Source organism: Ooceraea biroi, chromosome 11 (assembly GCF_003672135.1).
Source record: "Ooceraea biroi isolate clonal line C1 chromosome 11, Obir_v5.4, whole genome shotgun sequence".
NCBI classification, from domain to species: Eukaryota; Metazoa; Arthropoda; class Insecta; order Hymenoptera; family Formicidae; genus Ooceraea; species Ooceraea biroi.
This window is the reverse complement of record NC_039516.1, coordinates 9,066,244-9,087,475: the sequence shown is the minus strand read 5'-3', so window position 1 is coordinate 9,087,475 and position 21,232 is coordinate 9,066,244. Positions and strand designations below refer to the sequence as shown.

At 48.9% G+C, this 21,232-nt stretch overlaps 1 protein-coding gene across 3 annotated transcripts in view; it reads left to right on the top strand.

Annotated features, from left to right (window-relative positions):
• Positions 1 to 310: 310 nt before the first annotated feature.
• Positions 311 to 21,232, top strand: part of LOC105280593 (GATA-binding factor C) — a 78,958-nt gene continuing 58,036 nt past the window's right edge. For 2 of the 3 annotated variants that reach the window (XM_011341244.3, XM_011341243.3), the window contains exons 1-3: positions 312 to 924; positions 8,903 to 9,458; positions 20,338 to 20,970. In XM_011341244.3, the coding sequence (XP_011339546.1) occupies positions 9,272 to 9,458; positions 20,338 to 20,970 (820 nt within the window). In that variant the 5' untranslated portion in view covers positions 312 to 924; positions 8,903 to 9,271. Of the gene's footprint in view, positions 925 to 8,902; positions 9,459 to 20,337; positions 20,971 to 21,232 lie in introns of all 3 variants that reach the window. The other variant, XM_026973551.1, reaches the window with a different exon arrangement.

Genomic DNA, 21,232 nt, shown 5'->3' with positions numbered 1-21,232 from the left:
GTTACCGATTTTGCGAAAGCGCGAGACGCATCTCTCTCCGTCGTTTTCTCGCTTCTCGTTATTGGCGTTGACAGCGACGGCAACAACATCGTCGACGAAGGAGCGGACAGCCGCAGGCAGAAATACACGTATACGTGTTCTCCGTACCTACTACGTTCCTTCATGAGGGAGGACAATGGGTGGGGGCAGTTAATGCCCGCCAGTAGGTGGGTCCGCGACTAGTAGGCGTAACCACGGCCGGCCGAACGCTCTCGAGCGGCGACGGACGCAACCGAGCGCGCGGGAACGTGGGGGCCCCGTACGGCGCTGTGTTTTCGTGCGCTTAGTTCCGCGCCGGGTGTCAGAACAGTCGTATCGACTCGAGTTCGCGCGCGCGCGCGCGTTTTCCAAAAAATCCAAAAACACTCCACAGCCGCATCTGTCCGGGTGAAAAATCAAGAAACCGAGACGAGGCACGAGAACCGACCAGGGACTAATGTTGTGGCGGGAAAGGCGGATAATTATTCACTAAGAGTAATAAACGTATGACGAGTTCGCGCGCAAAAGTGCCGCTGCGAAAAGTGGGAAGAAGCATCGGCGTCGGGCCTTCTGTGCGGAGGACTTTCGTTCCCTCGGAGACGGTGATACTCGCGGACGGAGAGGGAAGCAGCAGGAAAAAGGAGAAAGTACAGACAGAGGCTAGCGAAAACCGATCAATCCGATCTGCGTGTGCTGCCCTTTCCCATCCATCCACTCACCTATTCGTTCGCCCGTTGAGCAAAACTCCACGAATGCCACGATGTGCTGTGTGTGTGATGTACGGTGCAGTGAGTTGGTGCTAATTTAGTGATAACGATATTCCCTCCTCTGTCGTATCTTACGTCCGCGTACGCGAACGAACTGGTCGCCACGTTATCTCATCCGGGGATTGCTACCGGAGATAAGGTAAGGACAGGCAGGATCGGCACAATCGTAGTCGTGCTCGATCAGCTGTCAAGTGTCTTATGATAGGGAACAGGGGAAACGAGAATAGCGTGAGATTCCATCCGCGATTACTTCTGCCTTACCCTTTATTCGGATCTACTTCCCAATGACAGTTCTCTCTCATTTGTGAAGCGTAAAGGACTAACGGTTATCACGTTCGGTACACGCAAGTCGGATTTGCTACGACGTGTAACATCGGTGTAAATAATACTTTGTCAAAATCGAAAAATGAAACACTTTCCATTTTTTATTTTTTAAAACAAATTACATGTGAAACAATGTTGATAATGTCTACATCACAGACATGAGTCTAATCATGGACGACGGTGGTGATTACTTGCTTGATACATTTGTTTCTGTGAATGTAAGAAATTTGGCGCCAAAATCGAGCCAGACTCCTTAACGTATTTACCTGTCAGTGTCAGGCTTGGTGTTAAACGGGCTATTTTGAAAAAAAGAACAACAAATGAAACTATATATCATAGTAGAAACCTAAGCTCTTAAACTGACTGACGGGATCCTCAAAACAAGCTTTCTTCGAAATTGGAATTTTTTCGGAGTAAACTCGAGTCCTCATCATCGGCCAACGACAGCCCAAAAATATGCGTCACCCTCGTCTCGGTAATCAAAGTTTTTAAACTTCTTGGGAATCGGCACGCTTTTCGAGCAGCCAGCTCAACCACCTTGCGTGCGTCATTTAATTGTAATAAAAAATAGAGGCACGGACCCCAGGCAAGTTTGATATTATTCTGGCCTACTCCCAGCGTGTAGCAAACCCTTTACGGATGATGAGATCAAAGTAGCGGCAATCGAGAATGTCTTGAGCGAAAGCTGAATAATATAGTGAGATCCGACGGCACAGGTACAGACCTGTAGAGAAGTAGCGACCATAGCGCAAGCGTAGGTCTTTTCTCTCAACGGTTTGCCTTTTCTTCCCTTGTTGGAAACTCAGAAATAGTCATGCGTCGCAACTTGAGTGTTTGTGACCTGTGTGTTGTCCATCGCGAATATTTTCTCGGCATTGTACTTCAAAGTGCCGTGAAAACATTAACGTCACAAAGTTATTTATACGATTCTATTATCTACGGTGATTTTTACAACTTGCCGCAAGAGACAAGGTTCTGCAATTCGTAAATGTACCTTAAATGTAAATTGCATCACCCACGCGCTTATATTCGGTGTATATAAACGGTACCGTTGCACAGTTTACGGCTCACGTTTACAGTGATGGAGTGAAGGTTTGTGTAGTGATAGAGAACGTGAAAATTCTCGATATCTTCAAAATTCTCCCCATCGGCATATGTTATTATATAAATATTATGGTGAGGCGAAAACGTATCGAAACGAGGATAGTTTCTCCCGTCGATAGTTTTCTTTTTTTGCTTGAAAATGTTTATTGCTCGTCATTGAATGCGGGTATTTTACCGTCGCTGATCATGCCAGGTATACATTATCGCAGATATCGCGCTAATAATTTAAACAATTTGACATCGACCAACGTTTAAGCAATAACAATTAACATACCAGCGGAATGTTCGCGAATGCGATAGGAACTTTCTCGTTTAAAGGAAATTACTTCGCTCGATCTTCGCCGAAAGACCGTAACTTCATCGCCGGGCGGGTCGGAAAAATGCGCAGGTGCGCCGCGCGATATTTATCGAAAGGAGAAATCTTCCTCAGTGAGCGATACCGCTCGGTCATGCTCGGCCGATGTTAATTCGATATTTCGCCGTATGTGACCGGGAAATGCATTGCCACGATTTCCATAAAATCCCTAACGGGAAGTCGGAGAGAGAAGAAGAATTCTCTTCCGATGAAAACTTTGCAATTCCGACTTTTCTGCCATTAAATTCGACAGTACATGCGGTTTACTTGATTCACGAAATATTCACGTACTTTGTATTATATCTGAATACTTGCAAACGACGGTTATCCCTCTCATGCGTGTATTTGTAGCATGATGAAGACTCATCGTACGATCGATTCACTTTCAACGTCATCATCGTGAGAACTTAATCTGATTTTTCTTTCCCCTGCGAGATCTCTTTGTGTGTCCGTGTGTACAATGTATTTGTCATCAATCGTAAAAAAGTAATTACTATACTTTGGTCGTTATTGGTGTTCAAAGTAGGCACTTGCCGCGCTAATTTGTATTCTCATTTTTTTATTAAAAATAGGCTAAATTGCTTTAATCATTTTGCATTTCAAAATGCTACACGGCACGCAAAAATAATTTCTATTTAGCGTTAGCATAAAACGTGAAGATTACGTACTCTTTCTAATTACAAGTAGCTCTTACTTTATATTTCAAAGTTATCCTTGACATTATCCACATTTTCATATGCGTAAATAGGATTTCTTTCTGTTGTCTTTGTTCTTTGATCAGTTTGCGAAAAATTGTGCGGATAGATCTCTTGCGCAGAGAAGTAGCATAAAGAAAAACTAGTAAAATAAAGAAGTAGCAAAGGGAGAGATTAAGAGATGTTCGGGATTACCTCAGACTGCGAGTCGTGCGTGAGGTATAATTTGATTTGCAAGTATAATACATGGCCCAACAGTTCGCATTTTAATTCATTAATCGCGAGTAGCCCGTGCTTATTAGTGCAGCGACGCTGTCCCGGTTAGCTTGATCCAAGCCGATGTTATTGATTGTCTATACTCGAAAATTTTTCCAGAAGTATTAAATATATGTACACATGTGAGAGAAGTAAGAGTAGACACACGTAATAAGCGACCCAATTCGAGAATAGAGAAAGGTACCTCCGAGGACGATAATATCAATCCTCCACTAATAGCACGGTAACATTAACCCTTCGTGTTTGTGCTATCTCTAGCATTCATCTATTTCTTTTTGTAACCATACATAACGCTAAATATAGATCACGTACGTTCCTAGCTCGTCTGAATTTGTTGCATTGGAAATTTTCTCACATCTGATGAAGGATACTCCTACGAAATATTTTGCTATTACTATTTTTAAGTGTAGTATCCATCATTTATTCTTAGAGAACGTGTCGTAGAACATTTATGATCATTGTAATGACACAACTTTAATTCTAATTTTTCATCATTACTTCCCAATTCGATGAAATGGAATCTTCTTATATTGTCGACGACATTGAGGAAATCGATTTTTCCTAGTGTCTGTTTCCCGCGCCTGGAAATTACCAAGGACATTACCTGCTACTTTCTATCGATATTGCATTGTTCATTTCTTTTTTGACTGCTTGAAAATTCTTTGAAAGTCCCTCAGTCCGAAGGACTTTCAAAATCCGTTTCTCTTTTCTTTTTCCTAAGAGGAATATTATATTATTCCATTGTTCCTTGCCCCTTTCTCTCTCTCTTTCTCTGCAAGTCTCAAAGTTCACAATTATTTCGTTTCTGATCCGTCGATCTGAACAACGAACGAATCGAGGTTCCAGATCAAAGCAAGGTGCGAAATCTGCATTTTTCGAGTTTCCAGTTTGCACTCGTCGAATGAGTCGGCTTCTCTTGTTTCTGTGGCCGTGACAGTGCGTGTCACGAGCTGATGCTTCTATTCTTCACCCCTGAGGTGTTTCCACGACGTGACGCGGCGCGGCTATCCGTTTTAGGTTTCTGTCGGGATAGCACTGTTAGAAACGGTATTTTGGAACGGATTGTTCGAACGAGACCTAGACACTGCGGAACGTTAAAAGCAGGGTTCTGATATGTATACGTGAGTGTTTGACGAATTGTATGAAATCGCCGAAATTGGGAATATTTAAGTATGGTGCGATGTGGAATGTGTCTTTTCCGGGTATTAAAAGGCAAGTTGGAAACGCCGTTCCTTTCATGCTAAAATCGCTCAATGCTTTGAAACTGGAACGACATGCATCCATCTTTCTCTTAAAAACATGGAGAAAAAAGGGATATATTAAAGTATGCAAGATTTATCCTTCTACTTGCGAGTCCCAAAAGTTATCTTCCAATTAGTTCCAAAACCTTGAAACGTAATGCTAATGAAATAGGTGAAATCTGGTCTACTATATTCCAGGCAATAGAAATGATAAATACAGTTTTCTTGTCGGATGGTCGTTGTCGTCATGAGATGAAAATTCTGCCCGATCTTGTAAAATCTTACTATCGGTATCGCGTGTGCGTCTGCGAACATACTCATCCACTTTACGTGCTGTCGCGACATTGGCGCTGCCGCTTTTGAGAAGCTTAACGAATTTCGATAAGATTAGCCGCGTGATACGTGATCGAGAAGTGCGCGTCGATGGAGTTTCGTCGAGAGTGGACACAGTGATGTAACTCGGAGTAGATAAGATTCGCTTAGATTCACGGAAGATTTGATGAAAATTCTGTTAGCTTTGGAAACGGAATCCGACCTGTCATCCAGTCAGGCGAGTCGAATTGTCAAACAATTGTCGTATTATCGCCTTTTTAGTGTTTTTATGCATAAATAACGCTCAACATTATTTGTCTTACTTGCGGAATAGTATGGAAAAATGTGAGCAACTTTTGTATTACTGTTCCGCGGAACGCTGTCTTTCCGCGCGTTTAATTACACTCGAGAAATCCCAGCAAGCCGCGATACTGCGACGGAGTGCGCCTGCACCTGCGAAAACTCGTTATGTCAATGTACTAGGCCGCCGATGAGATCACAAGTAATCTTTATCGCAATATGCGGACATATGAATGATACACGCTTTATCGACTATAATTATTTCTTCGGTGGTTCATACACAACGGGCGCGCTCCAATTTCTTCGAACCTGTTCTCGTCACGGTCGCCGTACGTAATACTCGTGATATGTAACATTGCCAATCCAGGAAGTAACCGCTTACTGCCGTCATCGTCGTCGTCGTCGTCGCGGAAGAATTCAGGAGTCTATTTCTTCTTCTTATTTCGATCCTTCTCCCGCGTTACCCTCGAATGTCGTAATCTTTCACTGTCGGTTAAAGTCTACGATATTTTCGTGACGTTATCTAGCCCGAAGTCCCGTTATCGCGATTGTCAAATCGCTGGAACCTAGCTCTTGATCTACGTGGTGATCCATCGGAAACACATATCGGTCAAGAGTCCAATTTCGATAATCTCGAGTGTCTCTTTTTAGATTAGAAAATCTTTTCTGTGTTGTGTGTAAATTTTTGGTAATGGTACAATTTGGAATCGTAATCTGTGTGCGACCAAAAAGTATCGTGCATATACGAAAGACTTCTCTTTGACAGAAAAATTTAAGAAAGAGAGAGAAAAGAAATTAGGAAAAGAAAAAAAGGAAGAAGAAGAAAACGAGTGAAAATTGTAATGCAGAGTCACAATAAAGGAGATGAGATAAATGTAAAGCAAATATTTTAGTACAAATCTATAGCGGGCAACAGGAGAAATAAAAAGTGTTGTTATTAAATAAATTTGTTGTGTTAGTAAATATTTAATGCTGAGAATATAATTTTGGGCTAGTAACTAATTTCGAGCACGCTAACGGTTCAAACGACCACTATATATGATTATGATAAAGATAAAAGTGCGACACGCGAGATTTATATTGCCAAAAAAATATTATTTCGATCATGAGATATCTCGGTGAAAAAGTAATTGCGCGCTCGTCTTGTGAGATCGTGTCGTGCGATACGGTTTGATTGATCTGTTCAAATTTAGTTATATCTGTGATCGATCGAGTCCGCGATTATCGTTTTGACATTTTTGGCGATAAATCGCCTAAATTGAACGATAATCTGCGACGTCAATATCTTTCGGTGGGTCTAATTGATGAACCGTTTAATTAGTATATTACCGTGTGACATTATATCAAAAGAATTCTCCGGAAATATTCTTCCAGATACGACATGTCTTTTCAAAAGTGAAATTATAACGTCACAGTTATTTCCATTGTGAGGATATTACTGCCTGACGCAAGAAATACATTTATGTAAGAACACGCATGTACCGCATGCCGCGTAATACATTAATAATAACAACAGGAAAATCTCGATAGCTCGACAATCAAAATTAATCGGATATGCGTGTTACATTCCGCGCGGTATCAATCTTATCGGCGCGCGCCTTTTCGTACGTATCTTATCGCGCATTGTTTTCGAGTGCTTTATTTGCTTGGGCCAAATGATTCTTGCGCGCTAGCAAACGAGAGGAAAAGAAACAGAAAGCAAGGATAATTCGATATTCGAATTTAAAACCAACCACCGCCGTCGCGTTGCTGCTATCGCACCGTTCCTTTTTTACGCGAGTCGAAACATTTACTATTACTTTTGCGGCTTCGACTGAAAATGAAACCTGTTGACCGGCGCGTAACCGGTTTCTCGAGAAAAATATTTTTTTCCTCGGAGTCGCGGACAAGCGCACGCGCACGCACAGCTCGCCGATTCCTTCGCGCGCAACGCGTGAAAATCGTCGACGGCTAGATCTCGCGATCTTCCGGACGCGATTATTTGGTATTCCCGAAAACGCGTTCCGCCCTTCTCCACGGGCAACTCCTCTCCTCTCTTCTCGCGCCCCTCTATCTGGATTGGGCGATTGAACCGACCTGTCTCGATTGCGTCACCGATGACCTTGATTGCCCACCAAGCTGATTGATAAATCATTTCGAGCACTTGATCGTCGATCAGTCGATACTCAGTATGTTCGCATTGAAGCGCTGATCAGGTCCGAATTACCGTAGATCTCGCCGATTGATTATCGGAATTCGTCGCGTCGCGCGGTAAAGTTACGGTAAGTTAATTTCTCGTGTGTTCTCCTGGGGAACGGGAGTTGATACTTCTTTCGCCGGATCCTTTCGGAGGACAGGTGGAACGCGACGCGAGGATCACTCGATCGCGAAACTCGCGTTTCGCTCCGCTCGCCCGTAGGACTCGCGGAGGTGTCGCGGGGAAAAGCGGGTCCACGTAGCCACACATAGAGATAAACGACGCGACGGCAAAAGGAGCGTGGTGTTTCCTTTTCCATCTCCGATTACTTTCTAGTTGTCGGGCGAAACGATGACGCGGAAACGACGCATCGTCGCGATCGCTTCGCGAATCGCCGCTCGCTCGCTCGCGGCTCCGGCTGTTCGCGAGGAGAGAGAACGTCTTAAAACAGGCGGCGTATTATGCAGCCGGTGCGCGATGAAAGAATCATTGAAGCGTCTCGTGTTTCCAGCTCGGTATTAATTTACTCGTGCGTGTCCGCCCGTTCATGACACGCCGTTCTTCCTTTTGCGCGACGGGAACGATCTCGGGGAGGCCGGTAAGGATACGCAAAACCGGCGCGGTGCGAATGGCGACTTGTCGACGTGCGCGTTACAAAGTTGTTCATTATACCGCTCCCCGCCGCCGCTCGCGGTTACACGATCGTGTCCAGAATCCGAGAAACCGTGCGACAACTTTATTGAAATGACGTACCGTGATACCGGCCGACGCAACGGACGTCGTGTTGTTCTCGAGCTGCGTGTACGCGCTAACGAGAAAGCCCCAGACTATCGATCGATTAATTCATGCGGTTAATGACTCTCAGATTGGACGGTGAATTAAGGCGTCTTATTAAGACGGTCCCCGGGCCGCGGCACCGCGAGCGATGTGATTAAAGCGCGCCGTGCCTAGCCGTAACGAGGCCATGCAAATCGAGGCGAAATTATTTATCGCTAATAAAGTCGGGGGAGGAATGTTCCCACCGCGCGGCACGGCTCGCGTGAATCGCGTTCGCCTAAACGCCTCCAATTATTTCTTTGTTCCGCGTTTGCATTTAACGCAATGTCAATCGACGTTGACGTCCCCGAAATCTGACGCGTCGCAAATCGCCTTTTAAAGGCCTTTTAAATGGAATCATTTTGACATTCGTGTCATTCTTTCTCGGTCAGCTTCCCTTCTAGTTCCTTTCTAGAGCGCGCTCTGAAAGGACTAAAGGGGAATCGGTCGGTCATAATGATCGTTTGTCCGAACAGAAGGCAACCGAAGTAACTCATGCTGCTTAATGTGTTTTGCAGGGCGGAGGCCAGGGAGAAGTTCCATTAGTCTTGAGCAAATCAGACCAGGATTACCTATGATCCTGCTGGGCGCCGCGAGGAAGTCGGAAAAGGAAGATAGGCGCTTTTGAGGAACCAAAATGGCAGAAAGCGTGACTCCAATCTGGAATTCAAGACGAGTAGCAATAACGAGCGCAAGAGCCTTAAATTTTTGAGCGTTCCTAATCTTCCTCCCTTCCTAATCTCCCCGCGGCCTGCCAGCTGTTCTCTCTTTGCTCCGTTCCTCCTTCTCCATCTTTTTCACCCTTCTTATCCTCCACCCACGCCACCATCGCTACTTCATTCTACTTCGACGAGCGGTTGCGACGCACCGAGATCTCGTCGGACACGATGGACATGAGCAGTGAGTCGAGCACCGCTAGGTGGTACGAGCCGCCTAGGTCGTCGCTGGAGCCGCCTTCGGGGGGCGCCGGGGTGGCCGGGGTGGTTGGCAACCCCAGCGACTACAGGGGTTACTACCCCCACGCCGGACCAACGGCGCACCACGCCACATCCGCGGTCGCACACTACGCCCACAGTAAGTACACATGTCGTTTTCTTGCTTTTTTTCCCCTCTCTCTCTTTCTTCATTTCCTCTAACCGCCCATGGCCCGTTCTTCCCTTCTCTCTCTCGCCCCTCCGTGCTATCTCTGGTCGTCCCACTTCCCTTTCTGCCTTTCCACCCCGAGTGTCTCGTGTCGCGGTTCAACGACCGGCTGCTCGCCGGACATTTCCTTTGAGGAGTCAGCGAGGTCGAAATCGGGGAGTAGCAGGGAGCACCTTTGCGAGGGAGTCTTACCTTTTTCAACGGCGGACACCGTGCGGTCATTAAGAGGATAATATATATAATCTGTGCGCTGTTTTGTAGCCTTATCGATCGAAATCTGCCTCAGTGATTCCGACACGCGGTAGAGACTCTCCAGCGTACCGATGCTCGCCGAGAAGACGCAGAATGGAAAGCGACGCAACGTTGAGCAGAGACCAGAACGTTAATCATACGAAAGAGCCGAAGCGAAAACTTCATTAGACCCTCGAGCGAGATTACGCGTTTGGCGAGCTCGTATAATAACACTCGCTAAACACATGCTTTTTTTCTCGCGTGTTCCACCGACGCGGTTCAACGACCGTCGTGCAGCCACCTCTTTTTTTCTCTCTCTCTTTCTCTTTCTCTCCGCGGGCACTTCTCATTAATTAGAATTTCTATATTTAATTAACGAGGCGTCTCCGAGGCTATCAGCGCCATCGAATGTCTCCCCTGATGCGTCGCCATTTTGTCCCTCCCCGGGCAGATGCCCGCCGCGATAATTAAATTTCCAGCGCAGCTGATAGGCGCGCGAGACATTGTACGCCACTGGGGGGAGGCTCTGGAGAGTGACAACCGTAACATGCCACTGGGACAGTTTCTTAGCGCAACGCTAATTCATCTCGAAACCTCGAGTGTAGGGCGCATTCGAAACGCCCTCGAGTGTGCACTTTCGAGCACGCAAGTGCGCGTTGTTAACTCACGTGCCCGTTTCACCGCGCACAGAGCTCGGCTTGCTCGTGCCTGCTCGTGTCCTCTCGATTCTTGCCTGGCAAATGACTTTCCGTTTCGAGCAACCCTTGCTCCGGCTCTTGCGAATGACAGCGAGGAGCAGAGACGTGCAGAAGAAGCTGGCAAGCGAATAAAGGACAGGCGTAAACGCAGGAAACCTGCGATTAGCTGTACGTAAAAAGGAAGTCATCTTGGAACGTAACGCGGGGAGCGACGCGTTTGAGAATCGGAAAAGGATAAAACGAGTAAGGATGACGGGAAAGAGACTCGGCGAGGCAAACAGCTGGAAGAAGCTGCGAATGCGACGTCTCTTGAGATTGCATTAGCAACTTGGAAAATGTAAAAACACTAGAACCATGATACGACGTTATTTCTGTAATAAGAATTTGACAGATTTCAAACGAGACTCTCTCGGGAATAAAAGAAAAGATAGCGAAACGTCTTTGAAAGTAATAGCTCTCTTCTGTTCTCATTACTGCAACTGTCGCAATCGAGTTTCAGTCTGCATTACTTTACTCGGATCACGATCCGTGAGATTTGCTTTGGCATCTGATGGAATCATAAGTTTTATTTTAACAGTACGTCAAGCGTGTACGCTGAGTTGTTCAGACGTCTCTCGAACATTGCTCAATGTCTGTAATCGAGTAAGTCGTTCCTTCCTTCTTCTCCTTCCGTCTTTATGCTTTTAAGCAACTCTATGCGAAAAGATTTCACGACGTCACGTAGAGAGGAAAAGAGAGTCGTTTCGAGGAGAGGCGCGCTATGAGGCCGATGGTGTGTACACTCTAGATGTACGTAATCTCGATAGCTCCTTCGGTTCCTCGTCGTTGGCCAAGCATGAAAAAGCATAGCGTGGATACGGGAGAGGACACATGGACGAGAAGAGAAGTGCGAGAAACCGAGGAAGAAGAAGAAGAAGTACTATAAAAAAAGAGAGAGGAAGAAGTAACGAGCGTCGCTCTGCTCGAGACTCTTCGACGCGCCGAGGAAGCATTGAGGATGGAGGAAGAACGGAAGGAGAGGGAGAATACCGGGAGAAGGAGGAAGAGGGGAAAAAGGAGGACAGATACGATGGTGGACGCATGGTAGGGACGAGAGGGGTGGCAGAGGCCAAAAAGTGCGCGAGGAGCCGAAAGAGGAAACACGATACAGCCGGGCCAGATCTTGGGGCCCTGGAAGGCGATATCCCTGATTCGTGCCGACATGCGTGGATCATACTCGGTCCTCTGTTAGCTCGTGACCGCCAAAAAAACTGCGTTCCTAATCGGAATCAAATCTGCTGACCGATTGTATGCCGAGACGGCGCGGAAAAAGCGCGGACGTCGCACGAGTTTCTTGCGATCGCTTGCTGCTTGCCGACGCGCTCGGCCAAGAGTTTCTCTCTTTCGTGACCGAAAGAGAAACCTTTTGACCTCGAGGACATCGGACACGCCTTGCCTTTGACTCTTATTACGTGGAGCGAGAGATTTCGTTTGAAAATTCTAATGTCCGAGCGTATCCCGAGTTTTGACAGTCGTTGAGCAGGCAGGAGAAATGCGTTGACAGGGGTCAAGTAGTAGTTTCCCTCTCATTTGTTATCGCTTCATTTTAACCACGAAGGTAACGATGATAGCCGAGTAATCAGAAAATAAGAGTGCAATTTGTATAAGCTAAAGAAAAAGAAATGTAAACTTAATTAGAAATAGAAGCATCTCTTCTCGTAAGTAGAACCGCGAACGGTATCCGCGGGTGGGATCATAATCTGCATGGAGAAAGTGGATCGCCAAGTCGGGATCAGTAGTTACGGCTGGGACTACCGATAGCACTAGGTCACATTTTGATATTCGCCTCGCGCCAAAGTGGAGCGCGATCTACCTTGGACGATGCAGCGGGACAAGACGCTAGACGACGAGGAGCCCCACGTCCACCGTGTGTGAGACAGTGAGAAAGGGCAGCGGGGGGGGGGGGGGGGACGGGTGAGACAGCGCGCGAAGCGATGCTGAAAAAAAGAAGAAAGAGAAATAAACAAGATAGGCGGACGCGCAGGGAGAGCGGGATGCATAATACACAGTGGTTGCGGCACAGACAGGAAGGAAGCGCAGCCAACCGCGAAGCCCGCGGGGTCTGAGAGAGGTGCATACGTAATTGCGGGGCCACGCGGGAGGCGCTGCTTTTATAGGTTCGGTCTCTTCTCCTTCCCTCCCCACGCTCCTCGTCCACCCCCTCCTCACCCCCTTCCCTTCATGTACCGCGTGATTCCCGGTACCCTCGGTGGCAGTGACGACGACAATGACGACGACGACGACGACGGAGACGAAGACGAGGAACCCGGTGTTGTTCGGGCCGAAGTGGCACGACGAACGAACGTGGCCGGGTGGCTGGTGCGCGAAACGTGTGCAACCGCGGCACATACACCGACCGATCGGCGCCATCTTGCGCAAATGCACACGCCAGCCGAAGGCGGAGCCTCTCCCGAAGAGCTTCTCTGTCGCTCTCTCTATCGTCGTTTCTCACTTTTCTCTCTCTTCCTCCCTCTCTCCCTCCCTTCCTCTCTCTCTCTCTTTCCTTTCCTCTCTCCCTTTCTTTCTCGGTCTCTCTCCGCTTAGTTTACCATGGCAGATGCAGCTTCACCGCGATCAATCTTCTTCCTCGTCGCGGCGTCCCGTTCCCTCCGTTAGCCTCCTCTCACCTCCGACGTCGTCGGGCACAATGCGGTTCCTCCGCTCTCCGGTAGCTCCGCGTCCCGAACAGGCGTACCGTACCGTCCTCCGCGCGCGTTGCCTCCGCTTTGAGAACTTAACGACCCTTTTAGGGCCTGTTCCATCTACGTCCAACTTCCGCTTACGGTGTTTAATCGATCGTTTGTCTCTTTTCGTATCGCAACGCACAAAAAGTAACGTACAGCTATGTAAAGTTAATGATAATGGAAATTGTATTCACGAACAAGTGTATTCTGTCGCGCAAGTATAATAAAAATTCCACAGCGCCTAACGCTGTTCCGCGAACCGAATTCAATTTCGCGGGACGAATTTCTGTTAACATTCTCCTAGATTGCCTACTATTCACTCGAGTATGCTCGCCCGAGCACCTCACACGGCCGACAGAGAGAGAGGGGGGGAGGGGGGGGAGGCAGAGAGAAAGGGAGAATCGATCGTACGTAGAAGAATACGGGGTGAAATTGCATGTTATTACGCGAAAGCTGCTGGGGGCGCTCCACGTGAAATGAGACGTTATTTTCTGCGAGAGAATTTTCGTGCACGTATCGAGATTATATTATAAGGCGCGCGACCGCGCGCCAGCGAGAGCTCCCGCTGCAACGGGGCGGTCCCATACCCGTGGGATAGTTTCGGGGCATTGCCAGGTTTAACGGGGCCCGAACGAGCGACCCGCCGCGGCCGGTTGCTCGCGTCGCGCAATCTCCTACCGAAAGTTATCCGCGCGAGGATCGTTAACGGCGACATTATGTCGAGAGGTTGCGTGCCCCTCGTCGTCTCGTTGTTGCCAGCGATAATTGGCGCTCGTGCGACTCGCGCGAGGATAACGGCGAGCGGGAGTTTCCATCGAGGGTTCTCTCTTTCGACGGAAAATCAGATTCAACGGAGCGGCTCCTCGTCCTTGTCGACGCTCGCGATAGCAATACTTATCGCGCGTACGTGCGCGCGTGCTTAACGAACCCGCTACGCAAAAATATCGCGCTTATATGCGGTCGGTGGCGGCGGCGGATGTTTTTCAACCGTAACGATATTTCACGCATATCGTTACTTATTAGCGATACTAATTGGAGGCGGGAAGGATCGCCTTTTAGGAAAAATTACGAGATAACCCGCGATACGGTTTCGTTCCCTCTTTTCCTTCCAGCAATTGTCGTTGTTTGCAATTAAAACGCCGCGCGGAAAGCCTGCGAGTAACGCGTGTCTCGACAAATCGCTCGCTACAAAATGTATTTCCCGGATAGAATTCTGCTTTTCGTTTAACGATAACGGCCGCCGCTTCGCAGCTCGGAGCATCGCGTTTTTCGAAAGTGAGTCGTAATTCTCGACAGCGGCTATAAATGTAACAATAATTAGTTACTGTCTCACGGTAACGAAGCAGGCGTTCGCTCGGAAACGCCTCTCCGCGCCTGGAAACGCTCGAGGTGCGCCCGGTAATTTCCAGCGGTATCTCTTCATTAGCAAGATCAACACGGTAAACGACCTGATCGCGCCTGAATCCCTCGCTGCGCTCCGCTTCTCTCTTTTGGACGGGCGAGGGGTGCGGGCCGGAGAAGGCAAATGGCCGCGAAATAAAGCGCGCTTTCCGATACGAGACGGCGAATCGTCCTTTCAGACGGATCCGCCCCGGGTGCTTTGAATCCTTTTGATCCTTTGATGATCGCTCTTTCCATCCCGACGCCTCTCGTACAAAAGCGAGAGCACGCGAGCGAGTGTCCGCGCGCGGTTAATTATTTGGAGTGGTCGCTTTGATGTGCGAGCGAGTGGGTCCATTCGCGAGATGAGCGCGAATTCTCGCCGGCGGAGTTCCACGAGCGCATCGTTCATTCACCGAATTATCCCTTAGCGGGTAGAAGCGCCGCGACGAGATCTTGCGACGAATTCGCCTGAATACATTCTACTAAGGTTGACAGAAAGGAGAAGTAGCGATAAGCGCGGTCGGGCCACGTTACTTTATCTACTCATTTGCTCCCGCTGAGGAATAATCACGATATACCGATACTTCGCTGTCATGCCCGCGGCCTTTCGTATGCACACGGAAAGAAAAAAGTAGCTGCCATAGCTAAAAACTGCGTGTGGTAACTAAATTCAGTCGTAATATATGGACAGCTAAATTTTAGCCGTGATACCTATTTTATTAGATAAGGTTCCTAATTCATTAGCTACAAGAGCAAACATTTTGCTGTAGTTTAGAAATTTATAGCTACGGCAGCAAACATTTTTTAGCAAATCATGATTAGCTACGGTAGCAAACATTTTTCTTTATCTGCAGATAAAAAACAGCAGTAAGCGTAGGTAACGTCATGCTTCGCGGGAAATTAATTTAGTCTGCGCTCTAATAATAACATTGCCGTATGCAGTCGGCTTGACGCACGGTCACTACGAGTCGTAAATCGTGAAACGGATGAGGCATGCAGAGGAAAAAAGGAAGAAAGAGACACGGCTGGAAAAACGCAGTCTCCATCGTCGCAGACGATTTTTCCCCGTGAACTTGTCGTTTCTTTTCGTCTGGAAAATGCCTCTCGCGGCTTTCACTCCGCCGCTTTGATCCTCGTGCGTGACCGGCACGAGCAGTAATATAAATGTAAATCGGCGCGATCGGCTTGCGCGTATCGACCGCGTCACAGGTTTCTAAGCGGTGGTTTCTTTTTTTCACAGTATGGAAAAAAAAGAACGAAAGAAAAAACACTGATACGCGCGCGCTCGATACGCGATCGTTCTACAGGTGCGCAGGTAGACTTGATTTACTTCCGGCTACTACGGCTCACCGTAGAAAAGCTAGCGTATCGATTATCATATTAACATATTACGGAATCCCCTGCGAACGCGTGGGCGCGGGCGCTCCTGAATCATCTACCCGACACGACTTGTCCGATCGAGTAAGCGATTAATCGAATCGATCTTGATCGCGCGACGCGTGGGTCGCCTCTGACATTATCGCGCGTATCGCTTGTCCCGTGACGAGCGAATTTAAAGCCCGAGCACCGTCCCCGCTGAAGCAGGGGACGGTGCCCGGGCCGAAACGATCCGATCGCTCGGAGCGATCTTATTAAACCGCACCCATATCGTGAGATGAGAATTCGCCCGGCGCGGTCCGTTCGCTTTCTCCGACGAAAATTTAGAAACATTGCCGGTTATTTTACGAGGTTGGAGTGCGCAAAAGAAAAAAAAAAGATAAAATACGGTTAAAAGCGCGGATGCGTCATTTGCGCCGATCTCGGCGGCGCGATATCACAGTGACCATATCCATGGACTTTTCATGAATATTCATGGTATACCGAGCGGCGTTATATACCGACGCGCGCAATTATCTAGGAATCAGCCGGTCGGATAATATCGCGAGGACGATGCCTAAAATTTAATGACGCGGCTAACGCCGGAGCGAAGCAGAAAATATATTTTCTAAGCGGCTTTGTGCCGTCCGCGGATTAAGGGGAGTCTCGCACCGGGAAAATGATCCGCGCGATTTCCCTTTCGCCCTCGTTCTCTCGACCGATTTAACCGCGCCAAAGTTCGATACGTATAGAATAAAGTGATTGCGAAAAAATCAATATCGTTAACATAACATCGACGTTAATACACCAGAAGTAAAAGTCACGTTTGGCGTGCGTGGGCGTTGCGGTTCCCCTCGATTTGGAGGTCGGTATTTTCGGTCTGATCTTAACAGCGTAAAGGCAAGTCCGCGATGGGGAAAGAGAGCGGTGCCATATTAGACGGGGCCCGTTTTCGAATGGGCACCTTGGGAATGGACGTTTAAGGAACTCCTCGTGATCCACGTGGCACGGGATAATGAAAGCGTTCGTTCGCGTTCTCGTTTTTCTTGGCATCGCATCGGGACGTACATTATCGCGGCGCGCGCTGCCAAGTTTCCGATTCGCGGGATTATGGCACGATTTCCGTCTTCTGCCCGGCGATCATCGTACGAACGATTCATGAAATATCGCACAGTCGGATAGCATACAGCGACTGAATTTCTAGAAATGAGAGCACGGATCGATGAGTGGCAACGTTACTCTGGATGATCCGTTATTTCCCCAAGGCAAAAATTTTATCCGTCATTTAAATCGACAATTTTAGCAGAATTTTTCATTATTGTTTTCCGTGCACGCATTCTCGAGAGCTTTAGAGAATTATATAAATGTAACAAATTATACAATATGTAACACAACTAAAATAACGATTCCAATGAATGCGACCGTTGTCCTTGCGTGTCAGTCTACGAAACGAGCCCATCAATATTCGTCAGGATATCGAGAATACGCAAAGTGGAGAGGCGCTCGAACAGCTGACCGCCCGTCGTCCGGACGCGCTTCTCGTTCCACGACCGATCGGCGAGCGTAGATAAAATTGCAGGGTCGACAGAAATATCGTCGAGATAACGGCACGAGAGTTATGTCAGCGCGTCAGGGTAGGACAAAGGCGAACCGGCCGAAGGAAAGGGAGAGCGAGGGCGAGAAAAGAGTCGCTTTCGTGCCGAAGGCAGCGCGAGCTGGCAAAAAGTCTCGTGAAATCCCGTAAAAACGGAGTCGCGGCGACGAGGGAAGCGGGCACGAGGCGGTCGGCGGCGCGGAGGGGCGAAGAGGAGCGGAAAGAGCGATAAATATCGCTCGGTATGGAACTTTTTATTGCGTCGAAAGTGCGAAGTGCCCTTTTCTCTGTCTGCTCATTCTCGCCGCTTGAGTCTTTATTCGCGATTCTCGTCCCGCTTGCTCTCGTTGCTGCGAAAAAGATACGACGGACGACCGTCCACCTCGTAAATCACTGCGCCACCAGTAGTGACATTCCATAGCGCGACGATTGAAAAATTCTGGACTGCGTTTGATAACGATAATGTTACGCTTCAGATAATTGGACGATAGAATCCCATTAACGTACTGGCTGTCGTTAAAACAAAAAAAAAGATGGTATAGATATCGCGCACTGTTGGCGGGATGAATATCAAGGTGCAACGAAATAGTCGAGGATTCGAGGGCATAGCTACATGTATAGCTTGTTTACTTTTCATCGCGGCTGCGTCGTGATGCGGCGGATCCAATTACAGGCAGGCCATCGTTGGCTCCGATTAATTACAGCGCCGCAGCTGCTCATCTCGCCCCGCCCGCTGTATTCGTAATATTGTGTTTCGCGTTCCTCTAAATTTAGACAGCGACTTTCCGCGGATTCCGTCATTCGCGATGCGCCGAGCGTTCCGCTTATAAAATCCTCAGATCCTGTCTTTACGCTGGAAACGTCCAATTTGCAATTATATTGAAACTCATTACATTGCAAACTTTATATCACAAATACGTTTGTTAAGGGAAAGAAACGTAGAAGGCGTCTTCAGGAAACACCTTTCTCAACATTCGCGCCAAGCGCGAGTTCTCGTTCGTTTAATGTGGATTACGACGGAAAGTCCGGGACTTGAAATTAATGGCCATAATTCAAGGGTCGGTCAGAAGGGCCAGGTAGGGAGACAAGACGAAGCGCAGTTTTGGCAAAACATCCTCAGCTTATCAGCGTATGCCGTGAAGGTGGTGGAGCGCCGTTGTCGGCAAGAACCACTCAATATATCGATCCACCACTTGGGCCAACCCCAAGTAAGCAGGTTTGCATGCGTCGCATGCACGTTCCGGTATTCGCCGGCAACAATGTGCATCCGCAAATTTGCACGGATATTAAGAACGCTGCACTTTCTTGACTGACGGCGAAAGATGGGGATCGTTTAATTACATGGACCCGATGTGGTCGTCGCGGTCGTGGTCGTCGTCATCGTCGTGGTAGGATAATAACCGAGGATAATTAATTTGCTGCGTTATGAGCTCTTGGTACCGTCGTTAATGGCAGAGGTGACCGTATCGTCGCCGGGACGGCCATAATTGCCCATTCATTTTTGTCCCACAAACGTCATTCTAATTTTAGATATCGTTGCCACGCCAGGTTTTTCGGCGCTGTAATATAATTATCTTCTCATTAACAACATAGTTGCTCCTACGGTCTTTCACTGTGAGAGACTCCTACGATCATTAGCGACATTTCAATCCCCAGCGAAAAACTTCACTCCCACCTGAAACGTCTGCTGTATCGCGTCCACTTTGCAGGACACGCTCCAGTTCGACTCGTCGTTTTTCGCCCAACGACCCGTGGTAAGAAATGGGAAACGCGGCTCCGTCGAAAATCAACCGGCCATTACGGGATACGAAAAGTCACCGACGATAATCGCAAATCATTGCGCGCCGCGCGAGTTCCGCGCGACACGCAGCCCCGGATACCGACTCGAAGCGCAATTAGCGTCAGGCGAACGGCACCATTTCTCAGTCCACCGGCGTTTACACAGCGCGCTCCCTTCTTGTCGATAAGCGCGATAAAACGGCGGGCGACCGGGATACACGCGACGCGATCTCGCCGTAAATTTGCGCGTCGCATCGCGGCAGACGGACACGCTCATGTTCGTCGTATAACGAAATTAAGCCCGCTAATGAAGAACCAATTACGCGGGTAATCCGCACGCGGAATCGACAAAGGGATGACGAGCTGTCCGCAACGTCACCTGCTCGCCCGTAAGGACAAGAGGAAAAAGGCCCATAATACCCTGCGCCGTGCAAGAAACCCTCGCACTTAATTAAGACGTCTGTCGCAATTAGGCGGCCTTTACGATCAGCATAAAACCCGATCATTCCGAGCACGCATAAAGCAGGTTCTTTCTTCTCGTAAGAACGGTAGAACCGACTACTGCGTCCAGCACTCGCGACTACCATTTTTAGATGTGTAATTCCGCTCGAATGGAGCGTGATTGAGTCTCGCACGCAGGCAAAACGGAAGGCATTCGCCCGATCCTTTAATCCCCTCGCACTGGAGCGCTCGTGATGCCGCACCGCCGCAGAGTTGTTAAAAATATTGATGTCAGTTTACGCGCGGTAATAAAACTCGCGATAGCTGGTGCAATCAATGCCCCGTACGTGGGATGCTTACTTTCGCCGCTTTTATTTCCATGAGAGAAGGATGCGTTGGCATTATGGAATGTATTGCGCGTCGAGATCGTAACGCGTAATGGGCTACAAGCTGCGTAATGAGAGCTTATTTGTATAATAGGTATCAGGTATTAAGGTGGCCGAGTTATCGCTATGTACGATCCACGCATTCCGTCGCACTTGCCCGCACTTGCACATTACGATTACATCGGCAACTGACGTTCCGCGTTTCGTTTGCTTTTTCAGCAAGGATGTCCAGCAGCGGCGTATCGAGCGGCCCGGTGAGCCAGGTCTGCCGGCCGCATTTTCACAGCTCGGTTCTCCATCCGTGGTTATCCGGCAGCAGCGCGGACACCTCGAAGCCTTGGGGATTTCCCGCAACGACGGCGACCACGGGCGGTGCCGTGAGCGACGAGAAGCCACAAAGTCCTTTGGGATCCTCGTTGCCGCCCACCACCGGAAGTCTGTCGAGTCACGGTGGCGGCGGCGGCCATCATCTCTTCTCCTTTCCGCCAACGCCACCAAAGGATGCTACACCCGACAGCATAACCGCCAGCACGACGTCCAGTACGAACAACAATAACTCGACGAGCGCCAACAACAACAATAGTGGCAATCCTCTCTCTGGACTGGGAGGTGGTAGCACCAGCGAGTACCAAGCGGCGGCGGTCGCGCACGCGGCGGTGATGGGCGCATTTATGCACCACCAGGACGCACTGGGTACTTCCGGCGCGAGCTCGTGCGACATCAAACCGATGCTCGGCCATCATCACGGGGCGCCCTCGCCGCCGCACCAGCAGCACAATGGCTCCAACAACGGCAGCAACGGTCCCGCTGGCACAAACGGCTCTTCCGCTGGCCAGGTGAAGCAGCGAGAAGGTAATAACCAATCCGGCAATGTAACGGGCAGCCAACAGGCGAGCGCCACGCAACAGCAGCAGCAACAGCAACAGGACGCGTATCAAAGCAACAGCGGCGTGCCGGCTGGCGGCGGTGGCGGTGGCGGTGGCGCAGGCGGTGGCGGTGGTGGCGGCAGCGGTGGTGGCGGCGGCGGCGGTGGCGGTGGCGGCGCGGCCTCGCCCTGCAGGGACAATTATGCGGCCGCGGCCGCAGCCGCCGCCGCGGCGGCGAGCAACAGCCA